Here is a 23,535-nt window from a genome sequence, read left to right as displayed (position 1 = left end):
ATAAATACACATACTATACAACTACACAGACAATAAATACACATACTATACAACTACACAGACAATAAATACACATACTATACAACTACACAGACAATAAAATACTGACAATAAATACACATACTTACAACTAAAGACAATAAATACACATACTATACAACTAAATATATATAATATATATATATATCTTGCTTTTCAACAAATTGTTACATTTTTACATATAAAATATTTGTACTGTTGTATATATATATATATATATATATATATATATATATATAATATATATATATAAGATATATATATCTTGCTTTTCAACTAATTGTCACATTTTTACATTTATAAAATATTTGTACTGTTGTAAGCCAGAAGGAACGCAAAGCAGAGAATAAATGAAAATAATTGAATTAAATACTTTGAGTTCTCTCCACTCTCGGTGACGTCACTCCTCCTCCTCAGCATCAGCATCCCGGAAGCGCAGCATCATCTGCTCCTCCAGGAAGAGACGCATCATCGTCAGAGCTTTGTCAACAACGGGGACGAAGTGGCAGAATAACATCGGCCTGTCCGGCAGAGAAACCCCCCCCTCCTCCGTTTTGCAAGTGGAATTCATACATAAAAACAAAAGGGTACTCTTTCTATTTCAAGTTAAACAAACGCCTGTTATTTCCGCCTGTTGTGTGAGCTGGCTGACCATGGCCTGTTTCTCAAGCTAATGCTAAGCTTCTTAGCCACCGTGAATAGCATGCATCCTGACTCACTAAGGTGGCTGATTGCATGTGGCGTAGATTGTAAGTAAGCTGATTCGTCTATGTGCCAGTTGCCAATGTGTCTGTTGTGGTATGTTAGCTTTGTTAGCTGCACTGAGAGTCTGTTGTTATGACTAAGTCACTTTCACATTCATTTATCTGGGTTCAGTTGGGTTGAATGGGAATGTAGGGCAAGGATCTGTGTGTTGTTTTTACATGTTTTTCTCATCCAGTAAAAAGATGACTTGATGAAGGGGTTGCATCACTTGCAAGCAGCTGCTCATTCTCACCTGCTCCTCCTCCTCCTCCTCCTCCTCCTCGTGACCATCACTAAGTGCTCAGTTTTGCTCATTTATAAGTGCCTTGCTGTGAGGTGAAGGTAATTAGTCACAGTGGTGTGGTGCTAGATGGTTAATCTGTGGCTTCAAACCTCCTTTGCTACACTAGCGAGGTATTCAGTATGGTAAAGGAAGGGGTGATCTAATTCAGTATTGTATTTTTGTAAAGTTAAGGGACCTGCATTAGACAGCATTAAAATAAAAAGTGATCAAAGTTGATTCTGCAGAGATACAGTACCAGTCAAAAGTTTGGACACACCTTCTCATTCAATGGTTTTTCTTTATTTTTATTTTTTTCTACATTGTAGATTAATATTGAAGACATCCAAACTATGAAGGAACACATATGGAATTATGTGGTAAACAAACAAATGCTCAACAAACCAGAATATGTTTTATATTTTAGATTCTTCAAAGTAGTTGAATGAGAAAGTGTGTCCAAACTTTTGTCTGGTACTGTATCTTGAATTTGAATAATATGTGTCAGGCTTCAAACGCCCTGGATAATATATGTCCTCTAATTTAATCTGCCTTGCTAAAGCACAAGGCTTTGACTCAGCATGCATCACCATCTTTGACGTGACAAAGCGTGTCAAGAGCCACAGAAGACAGACTATACCACTGTTTTCAGGGCCGAGTCGTTCTTTCTCACTATTAGTACTAAATTGACAAGTAAACTAATGAAAGAAAAGGTACAATACCACACTATAAAAATACTCCATTAGAGGTTAAACTGTAATGCAAATTCAAACATTTACTCATCTGTTTTATTCCCCTTTACAAAGTTCATAGGTTGAGGAATGTCCTCATGTTTACGACTAAGATAGCGCTTCTTCTCAGGCTTGGTGTCATTTTAGGACACTGCACCCGTTGCATGGGTGGCAGCACTGAAGGCAAGTAATGAAACAAAAGTGTTCTTTGTGTAGTAAATGTCATACATTACATGAAATATTGTAACACGATTTGCTGCAGGTTTTGCACTTTAAGAGGAAGACTGAGGGCCTGTGTTTATTTTAATTCAAGTCAGATCAACGCCCTAAATCACAAAATCGCCTCAGAGGGTTTTTAAAATCTGCACAGCACAGTCTTGTTTTTAGATAAGAATATTGTAAATACCCAAATAGCCAGAATTGGTATATGCTGTGCACACATGCTAAACCGCTGGTGTGTTTTTTACTTTATCTGTATTTTCTGAGATGGTGTGCGAACTCATACTAGAGATCTTCTCAATGGAAACCTGCTTTTCGACAACATTTTTACTTGATTTGTCTTTTTGCTGTGCATGTGTCTGAATGAAAGAAATCCTCTTACCTTTCTTTGGCTCTACTTTGATACTCAACTTCTCTGTCCTCTGCTCTTTTGTCTCACAGACAAATGAAGTGACCAACAGGATACAATGTCATCGTTCCAGATGGTGGACTCGTCGCCGGGCAGCAGCGTCAGTGTCATGGAAACGTCCAACTTTGCCCACGTCATCTTCCAGAACGTGGGGAAGAGTTTCCTGCCCCAGGCGCCCCTGGAGTGTTGCTACACCCTGACCCCATACCTCACTCCCAACCCCAAAGACTGGGTGGGCATCTTCAAGGTGCGTCACACAAACCACCGCGGCTCTGTCTCTCAACATGCTTCAAAGACATCGTCAAACATAATCAATTAAGGGCCAGCCTTTAATTAATCAGAATCATATATGTTACAAAGAAGATGTGTCGAGATTGGAACGATTCCCAGCCCATTACCAAAGTGTTTGTTAGATGGATTATGTGTTACGCTTTTATTAATTGGCCATAGGTTTGCAGCTGGTGTATTAACACATAACATCCGCCTTGACACTAATGGTTCATCTCTCCGCTACATGCCTGAAAGCTCACCACAAGCTTTGGTGTGGTTGTTCTGCATGCAGAAAGAGGAAGAGTGTACATGGTGGGCTGGTTGCAGTCGGTCTCGCTGGGGGGCAAACATTTGGTGCTCTTTAGGAACCACTCTGATTCTTATTAGGACCTCTTTTCCCCACTTCACTTGTTCGCTCCCCTCTGTCTTTCCATCGTCTTTTCTTCTGCTTCCTGCTAACCGACCTCCTCCTCCGCTCTTTTATCAAGGCCATCAAATCTCACACATAATTAACAGGAAATGTGAACTAGGAAACTTAATGTGTCGTTAAGTCAAAAGACAAACATTTTATTGTTGTTTAAGAACTGACTTCAAATCCACCAGCTCAATTAAAAAAGAATAAAGACGCTGTGTTTATTTGGAAAAAAAAAGTCAATTGGAAAATTTAATTGATGTAATCCGCGCTAATGAAACCTGTTTGATGGTGCTTACAGACCACGCTTCTTTAATCCTTTTGACGTACATGTCTGTCTTTTTGTGTGTTCATAGATCTATCTATTTAATTCTGGCAAAATCTTGGCCGTGTGTGTGTGTGTGTGTGTGTGTGTGTGTGTGTGTGTGTGTGTGTGTGTGTGTGTGTGTGTGTGTGTGTGTGTGTGTGTGTATATATATATATACACACACACACACACACACACACTGCCAAGATTTTGCCAGAAAAAAATCTATATAGATACAGTACCAGTCAAAAGTTTGGACACACCTTCTCATTCAATGTTTTTCTTTATTTTTATTTTTATTTTATTCTACATTGTAGATTAATATTGAAGACATCCAAACTATGAAGGAACACATATGGAATTATGTGGTAAACAAAGAAATGCTCAACAAACCAGAATATGTTTTATATTTTAGATTCTTCAAAGTAGTTGAATGAGAAGGTGTGTCCAAACTTTTGACTGGTACTGTATATATATATATATATATATATATATATATATATATAAAAATCATTTTTTTAATGAACTATTCAACCCATGTTGATTCCCTCTTTTTGTCAGCGGGGCATATATCAAGAGAACAGTATTTCTTTATATCATTCACTTTGATTACAAACGGATGATTAATTGTGCCACCAAACAAATGCTAATAAATCTCATGTTTTGGCTTGAATTTTGTCAGGACTCTGATGTTAAAAAAACAACAGGTTGATGGATTATTTAAAATGATTGATTAGATTTGGCTTTCCCACTGTGCCAACGATCAACATTGATGACATTCTGTCATGTCAGTCTTTTTGCCTCCCAGAGGCAATACCTTTGTGCAGTGATGACTCAAGGAGAGGGCATTTTCTCTCTCTTACCTTTCCCATCTGTAGGCGTTACCTGTTTCAGAGCAAGAGACTGAGCAATAAAGCTGACTTCCTAAGAGGATGACTCAGACCTCACGGACAGTCGCTGTTCATTTGAGGTGTGCACAGACACCCCCTAGTGGCTGAAAATGTTCATAGTACAACAAACTTGCTCCTATATGGTAGTGCACTCACACAGTACTCACATGCAATGTGTACACAGTAAACATCAACAGTGTACATTCTAATCCAGCTAGGGATGTCTTCTTTTGTTTTCCAGCATGATTCAAATATATTTGTTTTGCAGTGAAAGCTCTGTTAAGTTTTTGTTAGGATTAAACACACAAGCACACACATCTAAAATGCCCTTTGGAGGTTTTCGGTTGTGGCATGTTTGTTGGGTCTGCCGGGAGAAACCCGTTGTGTGAGTGTATAATTAAAGTGTCATCGTGCTATTCCCTCACACCTTGGCTGAGTGATTGATAGTCGCTCTGCCTGTGATTATTTTATAACATCACTCCTGTGTTGGAATGTCACCATACCGAGCAAAGTGTCAGTCAACTTCACTCTGCAATTAGCAAAATTATTTATGTCTGTTATGTCTTAAGCAAACACACAAGCGAACCTGGCAGGTGTCCATCGCGGCCCCGGCCTCTCACTGAGATTCTGCTGGATGTGAAAGGAATGTTCTTGGCCCAACTCTCCACGCTGACAATTACTATTTGTTTAGAATAGCATTGTACTGTGTGTAATGGTTTGATAAGGCACACCCTGCAATTATGTTTTATTCAACAGCATTATCTTAGCTGAAATTTTGACAGATGTTTGAGCAGCTCAGTTGATTTATTGTTCTCGATGCTTTGTCAGGTATTGGGCCTATTTTCACTTTTACCTGGATTTAATTTTTCTCACTTAAATGAATTGATTGATTGTTGTTTAAATAAACATTTACCTGCAGATTTTTTTTTTTATTTGAACATGGTTAAAGAAATATTCAATATTCATCCAATGTTCTGTGCATCCTATAATTTCCAGTATAAAGTCGTCAACCAACTGTAATGTTATATGATTGCTAAATGGCAGCTGTCCCAAGGAGAAACTTTCTCTTGTCCTACTATTTCTCCATTTAAAAAATGTAAAAAATAAACATCTGGTAGAGCCACAGGTGGTTGAGTTGTCCATGACTAAATTTCAGTTATGTAATGCCACAAACATGTATCGCACATGTGGATTGAAACGAGGTGTCTGTATCTGTGTGAGCAGCCCAGACAGGGAGAGTGTGCGGTTTGTGTGCGACAGATTTACGACGCAGGACCTGAGTTACGATGTTCACAACTCTCTTTCATCATCTGTCACCTAACAACACATGAAATCAATAGAATTACATCTCCCTTGCCATTTTCTGTAAAATTTTCACCTTTTCTTTTTAACCCCCCCCTCTTCTCATTTCCACGTTGGTTGTTCTCTGCCGTTTCACAAGTCTGCGCATGTGTGTACACGCACGCAAAGCTACATACACCCACCCTTGCCTTCCCACCCCATTCTCACACCTTGCCTTCCCCTCTTTTTTGTGAGCCCAAAAGGGGAAGGAACTGAAGGGAAGGAGAGGAGAGGAGGAGGAGGAGGAGGTCTGTGGAAGAGTGAGGGGGCACGGTTTTAAATGTTTCCATTCTTGCCTTGAACATTGTCTGTAAACGCAACGTTCTCCATTCGCTGTGAAAATGTAATGATAAAAAAATGATAAAGGGTAATCTGGCTATTACTAGTTAATGAGAAATATGTGAAATTTGTAATTTTTCGCAACATAGTACAAATTTACATTGTCAAGTCCGGCACTTTTTTTGTTTGTTGTGGATCAACATTTTGGTTGCTCTTTACATCCTTAGGTGGGTTGGAGCACAGCCAGAGATTACTACACCTTCCTTTGGTCTCCTATGCCTGAAAACTACGAACCAGGAAGTACTGTGCACAGGACTGTGGTGTTTCAAGGTACACACACTCGCACACACTATGTAAACCACTATACAGACCTAGGATATTCCAGAGTAACTCCTCCATTTTACGGCATGTATAAAAACCAGCACTTTTATTTAATATGGGAACACAACCGCAAACGGCGGCCTGGGACCTGAGCACCACTCAAACCACACACATACACACACACACACACACACACACACAGGTTGAGGGCCTGCAAACTGGTTTTACTGGGCCTGGAACGGTCAGATATTACACAGTGAAAATATGAGAGTGTGCTGTGGTGTGTCAGTAGTCAGTAAAACCGGTTGGCTGCCGGATGTTCTGCACTTACTCCTCCATCCCTGAGAAGCAAGCCTAACATGTCACTGATGCACAACAGTGAGCTCTCTCAGTGTAGCAAAGGGCTGCATGAAATATAAGCATATATAAATGATGTGTCACCTATGGAAATATTGAATGTTTTTTGATAAATGTACCTGCCGCCATGCTGTGTGAAAGGTGCTCGCTTGTTTTTGTGCAGTGTAGTATCTGGTCTTTAGTTTGGAGCACAACAGTTGTAGATATTGTAGAAATGTTTTGGCCATACTTCAAATACTACCTGATTAAATTAATATGAAAGTAAATGAAAAACACACTCTTATCTCTTTGCAGGTTATTATGTTCCTAAATCTGATGGAGAATTCTACCAGTTTTGCTATGTCACGCATGTTGGTGACATCAGAGGAGCCAGTACGCCCTTCCAGTTCAGGTCGGCCACACCCACAGACGAGCTTCTGACTGTTACCGAGGACGACAGCAACTCAGACATACTGGTCGTCACCACCAAGACTGGCCTTCTAGAGGTACGCTACATGAGATGAAGACGTTTAATCTTCAAATTCCCATCTTTCAGGCTCTTGGCCCCCTACAGGAAGATAATAGTTCCCTACCAGATCCAGAGGTTCTGTTCTGTACCTGGCTGTGACATCTGACCTCACTGAGGAGAGGGAATCCTCCTTTTGGCATTAATAAACATTTTTTTTATTGTCCTTCTAGACAGCCATAGATCCGTTGCACATTATATCACACAACACACATTTTATTCTATACGAAACTCTGACAATTATGCATCTTACAACATTTTTCTAGTGTTTTCAAAATGACTCTAACTGTCCCAAAGACAGGGACATTAAAAAAGACAAGACGAAGTGACTTGAACACCAAAATGTTCAAGAATCAGGTACCATCCTCATATTCTCTCTCTTTACACTTAACTTCCCTCTTGCCTGGCAGCACGTGGAAGAGGCGCAGCAGGAGCGCAGGGAGCTACTGAAGGCCATGCGCCTCCTCCAGGAGGAGAAACAGCAGCTGCAGGAGGAGCAGAAACGACTGGCCAGGGAGAGGGAACAGGAGAGGGAGACGTGCTGCCTGCTGCGGACACACAACCAGGTTAGAAAGAGTGATGGCATACGACGCACATTAGGGTAGATATAACAGATATATAGTTTGTGGATACATTTATGTAATTAAGTAGAGGTTTGTTATTACTAATCAAAACATATTTGTTCAACATTGAGATTAACAACTGTGGTGGATTGTGTCTTTTACACATCTCACATGTGAAACTGTCCAAATCACAATGCCACAGTCGCAGAAACCTAATTTTAGATATTTTTTCTTCTCTTTCCAACAAGATTCAATTACCATCAATCATCATCATCATCATCATCTTGTCAACTTTAATAGATACAAAAATGGTCGCTCCAAAAATTGAATTGTTATGAATTCATGAGTCAGAAAACAACAACATTATTATGATAGATATATAAACCACAAAAGTGTCTCGAACAACAACATTGAGAGTTTCAATGTGTTTGCACATGTGTGTTTGTCTGTTAGTGTGTACGTAGACAGACGGTCCCTATTTGCATACCAGTGTGTGGAGCCAGTTCTTATCCAGTGATCACAGGTCTGAAAACATCAAAGACCCGAATTTATGAATAATCTGTGTCCATGTTTGAGAGACACACAAAGAGCGCCAGCGTGTGTGTGTGTGTGTGTGTGTGTGGTGCATATGTGTGTATGTGCACGCCAATCTTTCTCTCCCTCTTTAACGACCTGACTCAGCGGGCCAGAACGGAATTGGGACGCCGTTTTCTTGGGCATCTGGCGTCAGGGACGATGCCATCGCGACCACAGAGTGAACAAACATGACGTCAAACACACAAACACACACACACACGCTCATGCGCATACACAGACTGCCCCCCTTCACTCTCACACTCACATTCAGGTTCCACACCACAGGGCCCCTCTAATGTGCATTCACACGAGTGCATGCAGACACACACACACACACACACACACACAAACACACACAAACACACTCATTATGCCACCCGCTTGCAAACCCTTTTAGTCTGTGTGTGGAATGAGAGGAGGGTAGTCCGCAAAACCGCCTGCCTGAAAAAAGAGCCCTGCCCAGCCTCAGGGACAAACACCACTCAGTCACGCGATCCAGTGGCCACTGCTTTCTCACTGTCTATTTTCTCCCCATCTGTCTTTCTGTCTGTCTGTCCCTGACTGTCTTTCTCACAATTTTTTATGTTTTCATTTCATTCTGTTGGCATTAAAATATTATTATTATTATTATTTTTATTTTGCTGAAGCAAGGTAGAGTGAAATACATATGAGAACATTGATCAGAATTCAACAAATATATATATATTTTTTACTTCTACCTCGATGTCATATACTTTTCACTCTATGCCCTCCCCATTCAGTCTCTCACCAGGATGAGTCAGATTTCAGATTTTTCTATTTTACGAGTTGCTCAATTTGATAAGCAGTATCTTGGCACACATGCACTTAAAACCAGTCAACTCAAGAGAAAGCAGAGAGGGGGGTGGAAGAAGGAGGGAGAGGTGAAACACTGAAACTTGCCAAGAGGTTTGTGAGTCTGACTCTAGTCTCTTATCGCCCCCTAGTGCAGCTCCCGGGCTAGGCTCAGAGTTAGAGCAGGCTGCTTTGAGTAAGTCCGCTGCTCTTCTTACGGAGGACAAAATCGCCATAAAAAAACATTAGAAATACACACACACACACACACACACACACACACACACACACACACACACACACACACACACACACACACACACACACTGTTATTACCGTGCAGCTTTTTTTCATTCACCAGGCATGTCCATCTGTAGATATACGACTTGTGTAAGGTGTGCGTCTCTTTTACAGTACGTTTACAGTAGGTGAGTTAGCTCATGCCACGCAGATGAAAATATCCTTAGTTTAACATGAAAACATAAGTACATATTTTGTGGCTGCTAATTTTACGAGAACACTTTTTATAAGGTCTTTATGCACTGCTAAAGTGCTTCCCAAACGCCAGCCATAAAAATCATACAGTAATCTCGGCACAGCCATGCCCAGAGGGGGACAGGCCTGAGTGTGCATTGCTGTGTGCAGGTGTGGATAGATGGCTGCACTCTGTTCTATCCGTCTGTCTCCATATGTCCATTACAGTGCAGCTTTGTGTTCGTCTTTCTGTAACCTTGTGTGTGTAACCTTGTGTGTGTGTGTGTGTGTGTGTGTGTGTGTGTGTGTGTGTGTGTGTGTGTGTGTGTGTGTGTGTGTGTGTGTGTGTGTGTGTGTGTGTGTGTGTGTGGTGTGCACATGGGTGTGCACACGACATATAGAAAGGAAGGTGTGTTCAGAGGAATGTTGTTCTGTCACATCCAATATTAGCTATGGCTGATTTAGCATCCTTCACTGCTGATTAGCAGCAAGTTCAAACAAGGCATTTCCCCTGCAGTCACACCACAGTTTTAAGGAATTCACTGATACTAGACAGGTTGGTTCTGCATGCTTTCACTACATGAAACTGTTGATCAATAACTTCAGACACTGAGTGTGTGTGTGTGTGTGTGTGTGTGTGTGTGTGTGTGTGTGTGTGTGTGTGTGTGAGTCCATCAAAGCGCTCACGTCAGTCATCATTTGTAACTGTAGATTTGAGATAAGGTGCAAATGTACGGATGGCTGGAGGGCAAATTCACATGGCACAGCTGCACTAGGAACAGGCCATAGAGGTAAGGCACAGAAAAATTTGAATTTAAATGAAATAAAAAATCAAAATCAAATCAACATTTAAAAATGAATATACCCATTACAATACCTTTGACCATATACATGCATTTTTGTAAATATTTGTCAAATATATTTAGCAAACCATACTATACTAAAGCGAAAAGCATTTTATAAAGACCAAACATTATAACCTTCATTAGGGCCGGATTTTTAAAGGAGGAGACTGCTTTAGTTTTATATGGATGTACCTAAGAAGGTGAATTGGGCAACCGAGTGTACATACAAATGATAAATACGATGTGCATAAAAACATAAAAAACAAACATATGGCATATGCAACATACTATAAATGTATGTAGTATGTCTCATGAAATATCACCATCTGTGAATACTCATAAGTATTGCACAAGTTCCTGTCTTTGTTCAGCATTCATCCTCCTCTGCCGAGTTCCGCCTGCTGGATCAGCCGCTCTGATTGGCTGTAGCGCCTGTCACTGTGATCCACAGCTGCCTCTCTGTCCCGCAGGAACTGCTGCGCTCGTCACAGGGCCTGTCAGAAGAGAGGGAGGATGTGAGGAGGAGGCTGTCAGAGGCCACGGACCGGGTCCGCCAGCTGGAGGAGGACCTGCTCGGAGTCACCCAGAGAGGCCTGCAGAAGGAGACGGAGCTCGACTGGTGAGTGGAGAATGCCAACGCATTACCATCAATCATCCAAACGCAGCAGTTTCTTTGAGGACCGTGTAAATAACTCTGTGGAGGATTTCTTGCCAGCCTCTTGCTTCCACAATATCTTCATCATTCCACTTGTCTACATTGCGTGGACAAAATAATGCAAAGCACAAACCATGGCCTTAAAAATAATGATCAGATTGAATCCACACCTGCCTGTCAAAGAAAAATTTAAACATAAGTTAACAACGGTGTTATTCATTCCATTGATATTGTAGTGCAATGTATTAAATGCTTTGTTCCTCCTCATTATTTCTCAATCCCCTTAGATGATGAATGGGAGGTCACCATGCAAAAAAAGATTTGACCGACTTCCTGTGGGTTGTGGTTGATGATTTGAGAACATATTTACACACATAGTACCTTTTAGAAAGTTCTTCTGAAGTAGTCCACTTTATTATAACTTTGCAGTTGCATTATGAGTTTATTGCTTTAAGGATTATGGCTGAACACAAAGTGTTGATTTGATTTCACAGTCTGCGTGACCGCCTGAAGAAGCTGACAGCAGAGAGAGACATTCTGGAGAGCCAGCTGAAGAACGAGAAGGATGAGCGAGACCTTTACAAGGTGGGAGAAAGCTCTGAATGAAAAGGTGCATTTGGACTAACAGAGCCTTGTTTGAGTCTTTATTCTGACCTTTGTGCAGGCCCACCTGCGCGGCACCGAGCTGGAGAACACTAAGCTGAGCGCAGAGCTGCAGATGCTGAAGGCGGTGGAGCTGAACCGGGAGGTGACCATTGCTCAGTTCCAGGAGGAGCTGGACAGGCTCCGGCTCTGCGTGGCCCAGCGGGACAGTTTGGAGAAAGAGCTGCTGGCACACAAGGCTGACAAGGTAGCAGCGGTTGTACCTGTGTGTGTGCGTCTAAATGGTAAAATGGGTTAATCTTTACATATACGTGGTCCGTCTACGTGTCTTTAGGCAGATCTGGCCCGTTTGCGTGAGCAGCTGCGTCAGGTGGAGGAGCAGCTTCAGGCGTCCCGGCAACAGGCCTCCCTGTTGGCCGCGGAGCTACGCGACTCGGCCAGCGCCCGTGACCACACGATGACCGAGCTGTACCGCGCCCGCTTGGAAGCCGACAAGCTCCGTGCCAGTCTAGCTGATGCTCAGGCCGAGTGCCAACGCATGGAGAGCCAGCTGGACCGCATGAGGAGCACTGCACAGAAGGAAGTGGTCAGTGGCTTTCACTTTCTATGCATTGATGATAGGAAAGGACGAAGGGAATTATCAAGCAGACCATAAAAAAAGTGTTTTTTTTTCTCCCAGGGTGTTGGGACCAGTGGGGAGATGACACCCAGCATGATGGTGGTGTCAGAGGCAGAGGCGGAACTGCAGAGAGAGGTGGAGGAGCTGAAGCTGCGTCTTCACATGGCCGCCGAGCACTACAAGGAGAAGTACCGGGAGTGTCAGCGCCTCCGAAGGCAGGTGGCCAAACTGAACACAACGGAGTCACAGGGAGTGAGTACTGTACAGTAAAACTCATATGAATATAAATATTACACCAAGGTCCGTTTATGTCTAAAGCAGTAGCAATAATATTTTGTTTATACATTGTTTTTTGTTGTTGTGTGTGCTTTTTTTGTAGGAGCCAAAGAGAAATGCATCCACTGAGACAACACAGGAACCACTGACCCCTAGTCCAGAGTCACCGACAGCAGGTACTCACACCTTCAAGTGCAAAAGTATATATATATATATATATATATATATATATATATATATATATATATATATTTTTATATATATATATAAAGTAAACTGCAAACTAAAAAAACAACAAGTTGGTGCAGATTCCCGGGACATTTTCAAAAATCTCTCTTGGAAATGTATGAAGTAAATAAAGAGATGAGCCTGCGTGTTGGAGAGTAATTTCACCAAAAATGTTAATAATTTGTTTTTCCCCTGTAAAAATAAAAAGTGATTGTATTGAAATATCCATAATTAGAACTTCTATTCAAGTGTTAATACTTGAATTAAAAATTGTCCTGCTGACTATGTATCATATTTGTTCTACTCCGACTTGTGTGTTCTCACAGGAAACATAGCTGCTGCAGTCCTACAAGAAGCCGCTGAGATGACAATCACACCGGAACCCAGAAACAGGGAATCCACTCATACTGATGCAAACATCAGCATTGAGAGGGAAGAAAGGCAGAGAGACGAGATGCAAAAGGAGAGGGCCGAGCTGGAGGCTGAGGTAGAAGCCAACCAAGGGGAGGACGGGGAGGATGGGGAGGACGGGGAGAAAGAAAAAGAGGAGAAGAAGGACAGTCTGCCGGAGACGAGCCTGAGGATGACGAGCTGGGTGGAGGTGGAGAACGAGAGGCAGAGCGCCAAAGAGAACGGCGAGGCGGACATAGGAGGGAAGGCCGAGGAGGCAAGGGATGTTGCGGAGCACCAGGCGCTGCTGGAGGAGGAGGGGAGGAGCATGGGTGAGGCAGAGCAGGCACAGACACGCTCGGTGGAGGAGGAGCTGGCGATGATGGAGGAGAAGTGGAGGCAGCAGTGTGCGATCAATGAGACGCTCAAACAACGGCTGGCCAACGAGGAGGAACGATTCAGAGTAAGACACACACAAACATGTACACAATATTAGTAACCTTCAAATAATCAGAGGTTGTGTACAAGCCCTAAAGTACCACCAATGTGCACTAAACATTTCATTTGTAAATATAAGTAAAAACAACAAGCATGCTCCAGTGTAGATGGACAAACCTTTTCTATTCATCACTATCCTCATTGCTCCATTTTTTATTACACCAGAGGGTTCTGTAAACCTTATCCTCCCCTTTTTAAAATTACATTTCCCAGTCCATTTAGTTTTGATATTATAAAGTTTACTCTCACCTAATTTACATACATTGTTGTCTAAACAAAAACAACAGTATCGCTATGAATACAGTGTTTGTAGTGTGAATTCCTTTTCTGCAAAATGTGGACTTTGTTTTATTATCATTACTGATTATCTTACAGTTATTTTATTTAGACTTAGTCCATAAAATCTCCCGAAATAGTAATAAATGCTGCTCATAAATTCCCAGAGCCCAAGGGCACATCTTCAAGTAGGCTATTATGTCCATATAACTGCAAACATCAAAGATAATAAATTAACAATAACATAAAACAGAAATGCAGAAATTCTCACATTTAAATAGTTGAAACGAGAAAATGTAAACTTTTTCTTTTTTTTTTTGCTCAATTACCTAAACAATTATTTATCAATATTGAATCATTTTCAGTTTAATTAATAAGGTAATTGTTACAGCACTGTGTAAATATTCCAATGAGGCAGAACAACTATGAGACAAATCGTTTTAAAGTGTCTTAGCATTGCTGACTCAAGAAGAGCGCTATTGGTCGTTTAATGGCCAGGTGCACTGGGATGTGATGAACCAGTTGTTGTTGGAAAACTGTTATTTTAACAGTGAGAGCTTGTGTGATAGCTTCTGAATAGCAACAATTACACTTGGTCACAGAGTAGCAAATGTTCATAACAGTTTACAGCAGCAGGCATTAACCAGAGTAACCGGGTAATTCCATGCCACACATGAGCCAATGTGTGTGGTATGTGTGTGGTATGTGTGTGTGTGTGTGTGTGTGTGTGTGTGTGTGTGTGTGTGTGTGTGTGTGTGTGTGTGTGTGTGTGTGTGTGTGTGTGTGTGTGTGTGTGTGTGTGTGTGTGTGTGTGTGTGTGTGTGTGTGTGTGTGACTCAATACGAGTGCTTGAGCTTGTTGCGTCGATGTGGGCCTGTTGCATTTGCGTGCGAATGTCTGCCAAAGTACCTACTGGCATTTAATCTCCTTGAGTGAGTGTGTGTTTATCGGCGCTGTAAATAAGGCTCTCCCCTGTCTTTGATAGAGTCTCCCGTCTGAGGCGAGTGCTCCGGGGCCTTGCAGCCGCTCTTAATGGCCCCGGAGACTGACAAGAGAGGCAGCCGCAGAGCGCCATGCTTTACGGCTGTTTACATCAGCCACCCAGAGGATGGGCCGAAAGGGGTGGGGGTGGGTGGGGGGGGGAATAGACAGAGGAGGGAGGGGAGGCAGGGAGGGGGTGAGGCACAGAAATACACGGCTGCAGAATCCCTTCACCTGAACTTAACCCTCTGATGCTGCGCAGTAAATTTATGAAAGAGGGGGGGAGAAGACAAAAAGGAGATGAAAGAGAAAAAGAAAAAAAAAAGAAGTAGGATAGATGGACACGGAGCAGAAAGAGAAACTGCGGGAGAGGAGGGGGATTTGGAAGAAAAAAAATTGTGATGGGATGAAATGAGAGAAGAGCCCGGCAACTAGTCATGTAAACTATCCCACAGGGTCAGTCCTGTGCTGCAGACTGCCCCGCACACAGACCGTGTTTCTGTGTGGCTTTAGCTGTGTGTGTGTGTGTGTGTGTGTGTGTGTGTGTGTGTGTGTGTGTGTGTGTGTGTGTGTGTGTGTGTGTGTGTGTGTGTGTGTGTGTTGTTGTTTTTACAGTAAGCACCACACATTTGACGCCGCTCCAGGTTAAATAAAACTCAACTGATCAAATATTTTTGTTCACTTGCTTTGCCTGCGTGTATGCCTCCTGATATTCACCTCCTTCGTCAGTTAAAACAAATGGAGTGGAAATAAAGGGATCGTATCAGGGGCCATTAAAGTTAAGATGGGAGAATATGTCACCGTTTGTGCTGGATTGTTATTTTCAGTGAAGGTAAAGATGATTAACTAACAACTATTCTGATATTTGACTAGTCGTGTTTAAATATTATTCAAGCCTAAAGGACAAACTTTCTCTCGTTCCAGCTTTTCATTTGTAAATATATGCAGCACGTCTCTGTCTTATGTCATATTAAATGTATTATCTTTGGGTTTTGGACTATTGGACGGAAAGACATTTGAAGATGCAGCCCAGGGCTCTATTAATCAATTATTCTATAAAATAATCGTAAGATTATTTTATTGTTAGTTGCAGCTTTAGTTTTGTTTTTTTTAAACTATTCCTGACCTGTCTACTATTTGGAGCAGTACGGATAAACAAGAATTGCCTTTGTACCTTTTTGTGTCGTGCTTGCAAAACAGCATGAGCTGATGTCCTCTTATGTCATGATCTTCTTTCATTTTTGCTAATCAGACAGTTTTAACTTTGTTATGGTGGCATTTTATGCTTTTATTATAGTTGACAGGTGGGAAAGATGGGGAATGATAAACAAATGTTGGCGCCTTAAAGATACAGTGAAATGAAAAATATATTTTTTAACATTTATCTGGTGTCCCTGTGTTAATTATTAATTTATCATCTTTGAGTATTTCTATAAAATGTCAATTCAAAATGTTATTTGTTATGAACTCTGACCTTACTATGTTTTGTCTCCTTATCTGTAGGTGCACATGGCAGAGAGAGCCAGCGAGGTGACAGAACTGAAGCGCAACCTCGCCGAGGCCCTCAGAGACAAGGAGCAACTACAAGAGGTACAGTACCTGGAAGGGTACTTGGTTTTAAATAGTGTTCATGGCAGAAAAAAGCTGACTCACTGCTGTAAGTGGATTCAAATATGGATCAAGGTGTGGGGTGCTACTTTGATCAAATCAGGGAGTCTCCGACACAGTCTGCAGACAGGAAGCGGCAGCGTCTATCGCCTCATGCTGTCATCCCTTTCTACTGTCTACGCTCAGTAGCCAACCGATTTGATTCACTCAGTTGCGTGAAGCTTTTGCTGTATAACAGATATCCAGGCCTAGACATCCTCTTTCTTTACCCGATCATTGTTTAAAGTCCGATTAGCAACTTCATTGTTACTTTTTTTACGTGTTTTAAGGTCCAAACAACAGTAAGAGATTGCATTTCAGTCAATGCGGTCAATTCAATTCAACCTAAGGACTATTCAGACTACAATGGACGATTCCGATACCAGAATCTTGTCCTGTTTCTAGATTCTGCATTCATATGCATGCGTGTATCTGTTTATAGGAATATAGCCGTATTACCTGGATGCAGTGTCTGAACTCATTCCTGTAGCTTCTCCTTCCCTTCTCCACACTCCCCACCAACCCTCTAATTAATACATCTATACTTGCTCCTCTCGCCCATTGGTACAGCGCCATTAGACAGTGCAAATGCCACGCGACGTGTCTGTTTCACCTTCCCAACCCTGGTTTAAATGTTAAACCTGATAGCTGCGCACTAATGAAGTCATCAAGAGAGGAGGTCAAGGGGGGAATATAGCGAGAGGAAGGAGGGAAGAAAAAGCTGGGAGAGGGAGAGAGCCTCCATCGGCAAAGCCAGAGCAGAGGGAGCCAGAGTCTGACACCCATTACAGTAATGAGTAGGATACTAATGCTCTTGCTTCAGATATAATCACAAAGGGCAGAAACAATGTAAAGGGAAACTTAACTCTGAGCTGAAAAGATTACTCCCCGTGTGGAGATCCGACAGTCAGAATGTGCTCTGGAAACACTCACTGAATTTCTTTCTTCGCAGATATTCTCACCAGTCCCCTCTCTCTTCAAACAGATAGTTTTACACATTCAGCAGCAACACTGATCTGTAAGAGGATCAACTGTGAAAGGAAAACATACAACTATAGATAGACATCATACAGGTATAGATAAAATGATATAAAAACATATGTACAGTATGAAAATGTAAAGAGGAAATATGTCATTTGTACAAACTACAAAACTGTATGACCTATTTATGCTTCGGCATCTTTGGTACTTTTGCTTCCTATTTGTTTTGATTGCTTAACTGGACAGCTTAGACTACTGAGTAACAGGAAATATTAGTTTAAAAGACGTGCCGACAATTTGTAGTTTATACCCGTGAGATACTGTGACACTGGATTTTGTCTCCGTCTCCCACTCAGGAGCTGCAGCGCTTCGTGTCCAGGCAGAGAGAGCAGGAGGCTGGAGCTCAGGGTGCTGAGATCAGGCAGCCGATGGTGCTGCGCTACCCCCTTCCATACCCTCAGGACCCCTCTCCTCCACCACTGGTCCCACACAGGCCTGCTGAGCTGCAGTACGGCAACCCCTACTCCACTGACAACCCACGAGGTGGGAGGAAGTCGACTTTGATAGACCCTTTCATGTCGATTTTTTTACTCCATTAGTTTTATTTTGCTGTTATTTGATCACAACACCTCCATGTTTTACTGTTTTTTTCTTTCTAGACCGGGTGGATGTCGCTCTTTCTCCTGACCAAATGTCCCGTCCTCCACCCGAGGCCCCACCCTGCGCCAATCCCTGTGCACCCCCAATCACACCACCGAGTCCGGGCCCCGGGGCGCCAGAATGGGACCGAGAGGTGGTGTGCATCCAGCCCTCCCGCAGCACGAGCCCCCGAGAGCCTGGAGCATCCGCCGGAGGAGCCACGAAATGTAAGTGCATACAAACACAAAGACAGGATGGAGCCTAATGCTGATATGATGTCACTAACAAGCCAACCAACTGGAATTAATCTTTATCAGTCGAGGTTTTACATGCATCAGATTGTGCATATATTGTAGTTTTTTGCCTGCTCTCCTCAGAGATAGAATTCATAATAGAAACAGTTTGTTTATAAGTTATAGTACCATAATTGATCACAGCATCATGTCCATGTCAATACAGCTGTATGTCCGATATTCTTTTATAGTACTTCACCCAAATTTAAAAGCAACTTAAATGCATGACAAACTAAGCCCCAGCCTCTTCCTTCTTACCCTCACGTCATGTTTTTCGGCATCCAAAGAATTGCTGTCACGGTAAATCCCTCTCTCTCCGTCTCTGGAGTGCTCCTCCTCCTCAGTGACTGAAGGGAATAGGAGCTTGCCCTTAAAAGACAAAAGCTATGAACTAATTTGCATAGAGCTCTAATTAACGTCACTCCCTCAGAGCTCCAGAGAGACGGAGATAACAAGGGCTTGGAGAGTAATTAGGGGAGATTTTTTCTAAAAAGGGACAGACCCGAGATTAGTTTGTGTCTGTCAGATGATATCTTTTTGTTGTTTGGGAGCAAATTGAAAAGAGGCAAGTGAGGAAGGTTTACTCCGGGTTGCTCCAAAAATAAAACATTAAAGCTAATATTGTTGGTGGTTAATTTACTAGACAGCCCTCTCAATCCATGTACTCCTTGTTTTGGTTGCGTTTTTGTGTGCATACAGCTCTGCTAGCAAAGAGATGGCCATTACTCTCCATCCTTTTGTGTGCGTTTGTGTTTCATAGGCTGCTGATGGGGCTCAGCCGTCCTGTGATCATCAGTCCAGTAGACGTAGAGAAGCCAGGGGCAGCTTCTGCTTTGACTCCAGGTAGTGTGCCTACCCACACACAAAAAAATACTTTTGTATCAATAAATAGACATTGATTCAAAGAGATAGAAAAGAGAGGTTAGGGAGGGTTTTCTTTTCCAAGTGAGGCAGCCGATACTTATATAATGTTGAGCCAAACGAGTGGCTGCTTTCATGGTCATGTATAGAAGGCGTATTGCATTCACTTTAGGAAAAAAAAAACGATTGCTCTGTTTTTCTAAGTTAACAAGATTATTATGTCAATAATTCTCAGAAATATTTACATGGAAGAAGAATCTGCACTGCTTTTCTGAATTAAAGAGATGCTATACCTCAATGTCATGTAAGAAGCTCTCATGTACTTAAGATCTGGATTTTTCAACAAACAATAAACCCATGAAACCCATGAATGCGTGAGTGCAACCAAGGCACATTTGCCAGATTTTCGTTTGAGTCACCATGAAGAAATGCATTCCAGACGACTGATCTTATAAACATAAAGGATGCAATATCGTTTAAACTGATCCTGGAGAAACATCACAATGTACAGCAGATCAGAAAAGGGCTTAATGTCTGAACAACTGCTAAGTCCTTGTTGACCAAAAAAAAAACTTTTCTCAGAATTACTGAGATAATTAATTCAGAAAAGCAGGGTCAATATTTTTTTTAACTCAAGTGACTGCATTGCGCTTCTGTTGTCATTTGTACCCTGAGGGTTGATATTTCATCCCCACAGATCCTACCAAAATACATTAATTTGTTCATTTTTTTCCCAACCTTATTATAATATTTGTCTGTTAAGTATGAAATAAAATCCACATGCACACTATATATAACATACAGTACATATACATAGACATATTCAACATGTAATCTAGCTAGCTCTTTCAAAAATGAGCTTTAGGAGTGAGAGCTGAAACTGTCCTTGTAGAATTTCTTATTAAAGGATGATTTAAGAAATCATAGTGAACTTTTAATATTTTGTACACTATGTGAGCTGAATTAAACTCAACACATCTCACCGGCTCTCCACCACCCTCTCCTTTTCTCTCTCCAGTAGTGTTCACAAGCGCTGCCCGTTGTGCGAGGTGATCTTCCCCCCCCACTTTGAGCAGCGCAGCTTCGAGCAGCACGTGGAAAGCCACTGGAAGGTCTGCCCCGTCTGCTCCGAGCAGTTCCCCCTCAACTGTCAGCAGCAGCTCTTCGAGAGGCACGTCCTCACGCACTTTGACGGCCACGTGCTCAACTTCGAGCAGATTGAATGAAGGGGGTGTGAAGGGGGAAAACAAGGAATTCTGACTGGGTAAATGTGTGTCGTCAGCTATTTAGTTCATTTTGATTGGGTCAAGGTGTCTTGTTAATATACAATCATTAGCACTTTTTTGCAATCTTTAACAAAGGTTAGAAAGAATGTAGTCCAGGAAACAGAGTTTGTCCCGTGGCGGCTGCTCCACCAAGGTGTTTTATTAAGTAGGGTTGCTTTCACCTTAATGCACCATGGGTAACAGGATCATTAACACTTGCGACAAAGGGGCCACGGTCCTTTACTTTTGTATCATTTTTATGCTCATCTTTCTGCTTCAAGGGACTAAAGCACCATTGGTAGTGCATGCATTTATTCTGTGTTCAAAACTACAAAATGACGGCTGATAATGCTGAAAGAGTGAATTGTAGCAGGAGCTTGAACCAGGTCTTTGAAGAAAGAGCATTTTAGTACGTCGATTTCCCTGTTCTTTCCCTATTCTGAATATTATTTATAAAGTAAGATTCTCATGTGATAAAGCAGCCGAGACATCTTCATATTTTAATTGTCCACGTTTCTTAGCTTGCAAACACAGGAGGTATAAGAAAATGTTTGTATTTTTAGGTGTAAATGCAGAATGGGATCTGAATATGTGATGTCATCAGAGTGTGTGTTTTTAATTAAGGAGTGGAGATTTTTTTTTTTTTTGACTTGAATGAGATGTGATCTTTGATTTCTCCCAAAAAAGACGTCAGATGGTTTCAACAAAAAACAGCACTACGTTTTCATGTATCTGCACTAAATAAGGCTTTATTCTGAATGTACTGTACATATGAAAATAAGTATAAGTTGTGGAGAGACCTGTGAATTACTGTCGTGACTCTGCCTCCCCTCATTGTTCATGTTTTAGTGAGGAAAGAACGACGAACGACGATGTTTAACTTTGGTCAGTTAGTTAAAAAAACAAAAACTAGGCTGGCCTCTTTGTTTCATTGGAGATACCGTCACGTTTAATGCAAATGGACTGCAGGACACTAAGTTATGGACACTTTTGTTATGTACTTCCACGTTTTAAAGTTAGAACTGTGAAGAAAAATCCATCGCTTTGTGTGCAGGTCCAAATCATGAGTGAGTGTCATTTATATGTGTGTCTCCACATCACCGCTTGTCTATTTACAAAGTGAACCCCTGACAGTGTTGTATTCAGGCTTTAAAAATTGCACATGCCCAGTAATCACAAGGCAAATGTGTGTGTATGTCATGTGTCCAGCCCTTTTCATGAGAGAATGTCAGGAAGGTGGTTTAAGTGTGTACTGCAAAGATCTTTATGAATAAAGTAAGCTTGTCTTAATGCATTCAACAGAAATGTTTTTCTTCTATTTGGGTTGAAAAGGTAAAACATTTTTTAAAAAAATGACACGACGATCAGTCCGAGCTACAGAGCTTTACACTTTAATTTTTACCTTTTTTTTTCAGTCATTTCCTGTTTACATTTAAGCAGCTTCTCCTCTATATAGAAAGACAATTTGACATCATTTACAAGTCACTCTGCTCAGAAGTTGTTGTCCCCCCATACAAAAAGGAAACGTTGGTCTCCACGTTACATACGAAAATATAATTTAAAAGCACTTGACAACAGACACGTTACGATACATTCACTGTACACAGTATATTGAAAACCCCCTCCCTCGTCTCCTCCTTCTGCACACAGCCTCCGCTCCTCCTCTCCCACATGTGTAATACTGCAATTGGACCCTGTGTAAGGCTGAAACTATTGCCATGGTGACTGTGGTGTCCGTGAAGCGGGGATGGTTTTACGAGTGTTTGACAAAGCTCCAGCGGCAGACTCTCAGTCTCCGTCCATCTCGTCCCGTCTCTGCCACGGAAACTCTTCCCCTATGCTGCAAGGCAGGAATGAAGCTTTTCTATCGCACGCAAACCATTATCTCAGATTTACTTTCAGGGTAGTAAGTCCACGGACGCAGTACTTTGAAAGTGATACCAAGATTTGGGAGATCTTGGTTCACTTATTGGTGCTTTCAGATAAGACACGGAGGTCTTTCAGGCACACACACACTTGTGCTTATTGTTAGGTAGCACACTAGTTAAAGGCATTGTAAGTACAGTACAGGCGAATGGTAATTACTGTAATCAGAACAGTATGTTACAAAGAAATCAGAGTAAAATAATTTGTTTATTTAACTCCCCTAAATAAATTAAATAAACAAATATCAGAAACAATTCTGCTGTCTTTCCTGTAAAGACTATGTGGAAAATGAAGTATGAAAAAGTCTATATAAAAAAAAATGTCTCTTGCCATGCTAACTCAGTGGTTTCCATGGCAACAGCAGCTCGGAGGACAGGAGGGTGTGTGCATGTCAGAGGTCACTGTACCCTTCAGAAGGAACAAAAGAGGAATAAAGCCCGTTCTTTGAGCGTTCTGCGGATTTAAAACGTTGTGCAGGATGTGGGAAATGATGTCGAATGATGAGTCAATGTGTGTTGGCACGCGGTGGCTGCACTGCACCGCTTTTGTTTTTCATAGAGGCAATAAATGACGAATTCCCAGTCAGGGGCAACAAGTTGGCTAAACGCTACACTACGTGAGGCAACACTGCTAGCCATCCTGCTCCACAGGAAGTCGAAACCAGCGGCATGGCACACACAACAAGACAGATCAGAGCACTGACACACACACACACACACACACACACACACACACACACACACACACACAGAATACAGTTACACTCTATAGGCTGATGACTTGGATACTGCTGAAAAAACACACACGCATGGCACCCACGCACATCGCACACACACACACACACACATACGTACAATGAACTGGAATGCTCTTGTCTACAACACACACACACACACACACACACACACACACACACACAACACACACACACACACACACACACACACACACACACACACACACACACACACACACACAAATAACAGGTTGTAGGTGGTAATCTCTTTCAGATAAAAATCTTC

The 23,535-nt window shown here is 41.8% G+C and overlaps 1 protein-coding gene across 1 annotated transcript; it reads left to right on the top strand.

Moving 5' to 3' along the window:
- Positions 1–520: 520 nt before the first annotated feature.
- tax1bp1a (Tax1 (human T-cell leukemia virus type I) binding protein 1a) lies at positions 521–21,856 on the top strand. Its single transcript, XM_054606155.1, is given in 18 exon segments — positions 521–626; positions 2,455–2,669; positions 6,149–6,251; positions 6,894–7,084; positions 7,515–7,670; positions 10,846–10,994; positions 11,525–11,615; positions 11,695–11,880; positions 11,968–12,219; positions 12,313–12,504; positions 12,632–12,704; positions 13,083–13,609; positions 16,405–16,491; positions 17,886–18,072; positions 18,189–18,354; positions 18,356–18,395; positions 19,222–19,304; positions 20,341–21,856. Coding segments are annotated over 17 exon segments (2,880 nt in total). The 5' UTR covers positions 521–626; positions 2,455–2,480; the 3' UTR covers positions 20,549–21,856.
- The last annotated feature ends 1,679 nt before the right edge of the window (positions 21,857–23,535 follow it).

The sequence above is a fragment of the Anoplopoma fimbria genome, chromosome 10 (genome assembly GCF_027596085.1).
Source record: "Anoplopoma fimbria isolate UVic2021 breed Golden Eagle Sablefish chromosome 10, Afim_UVic_2022, whole genome shotgun sequence".
NCBI classification, from domain to species: Eukaryota; Metazoa; Chordata; class Actinopteri; order Perciformes; family Anoplopomatidae; genus Anoplopoma; species Anoplopoma fimbria.
The sequence above is the reverse complement of the archived record's forward strand: the minus strand, read 5'-3'. Positions and strand labels throughout refer to the sequence as shown.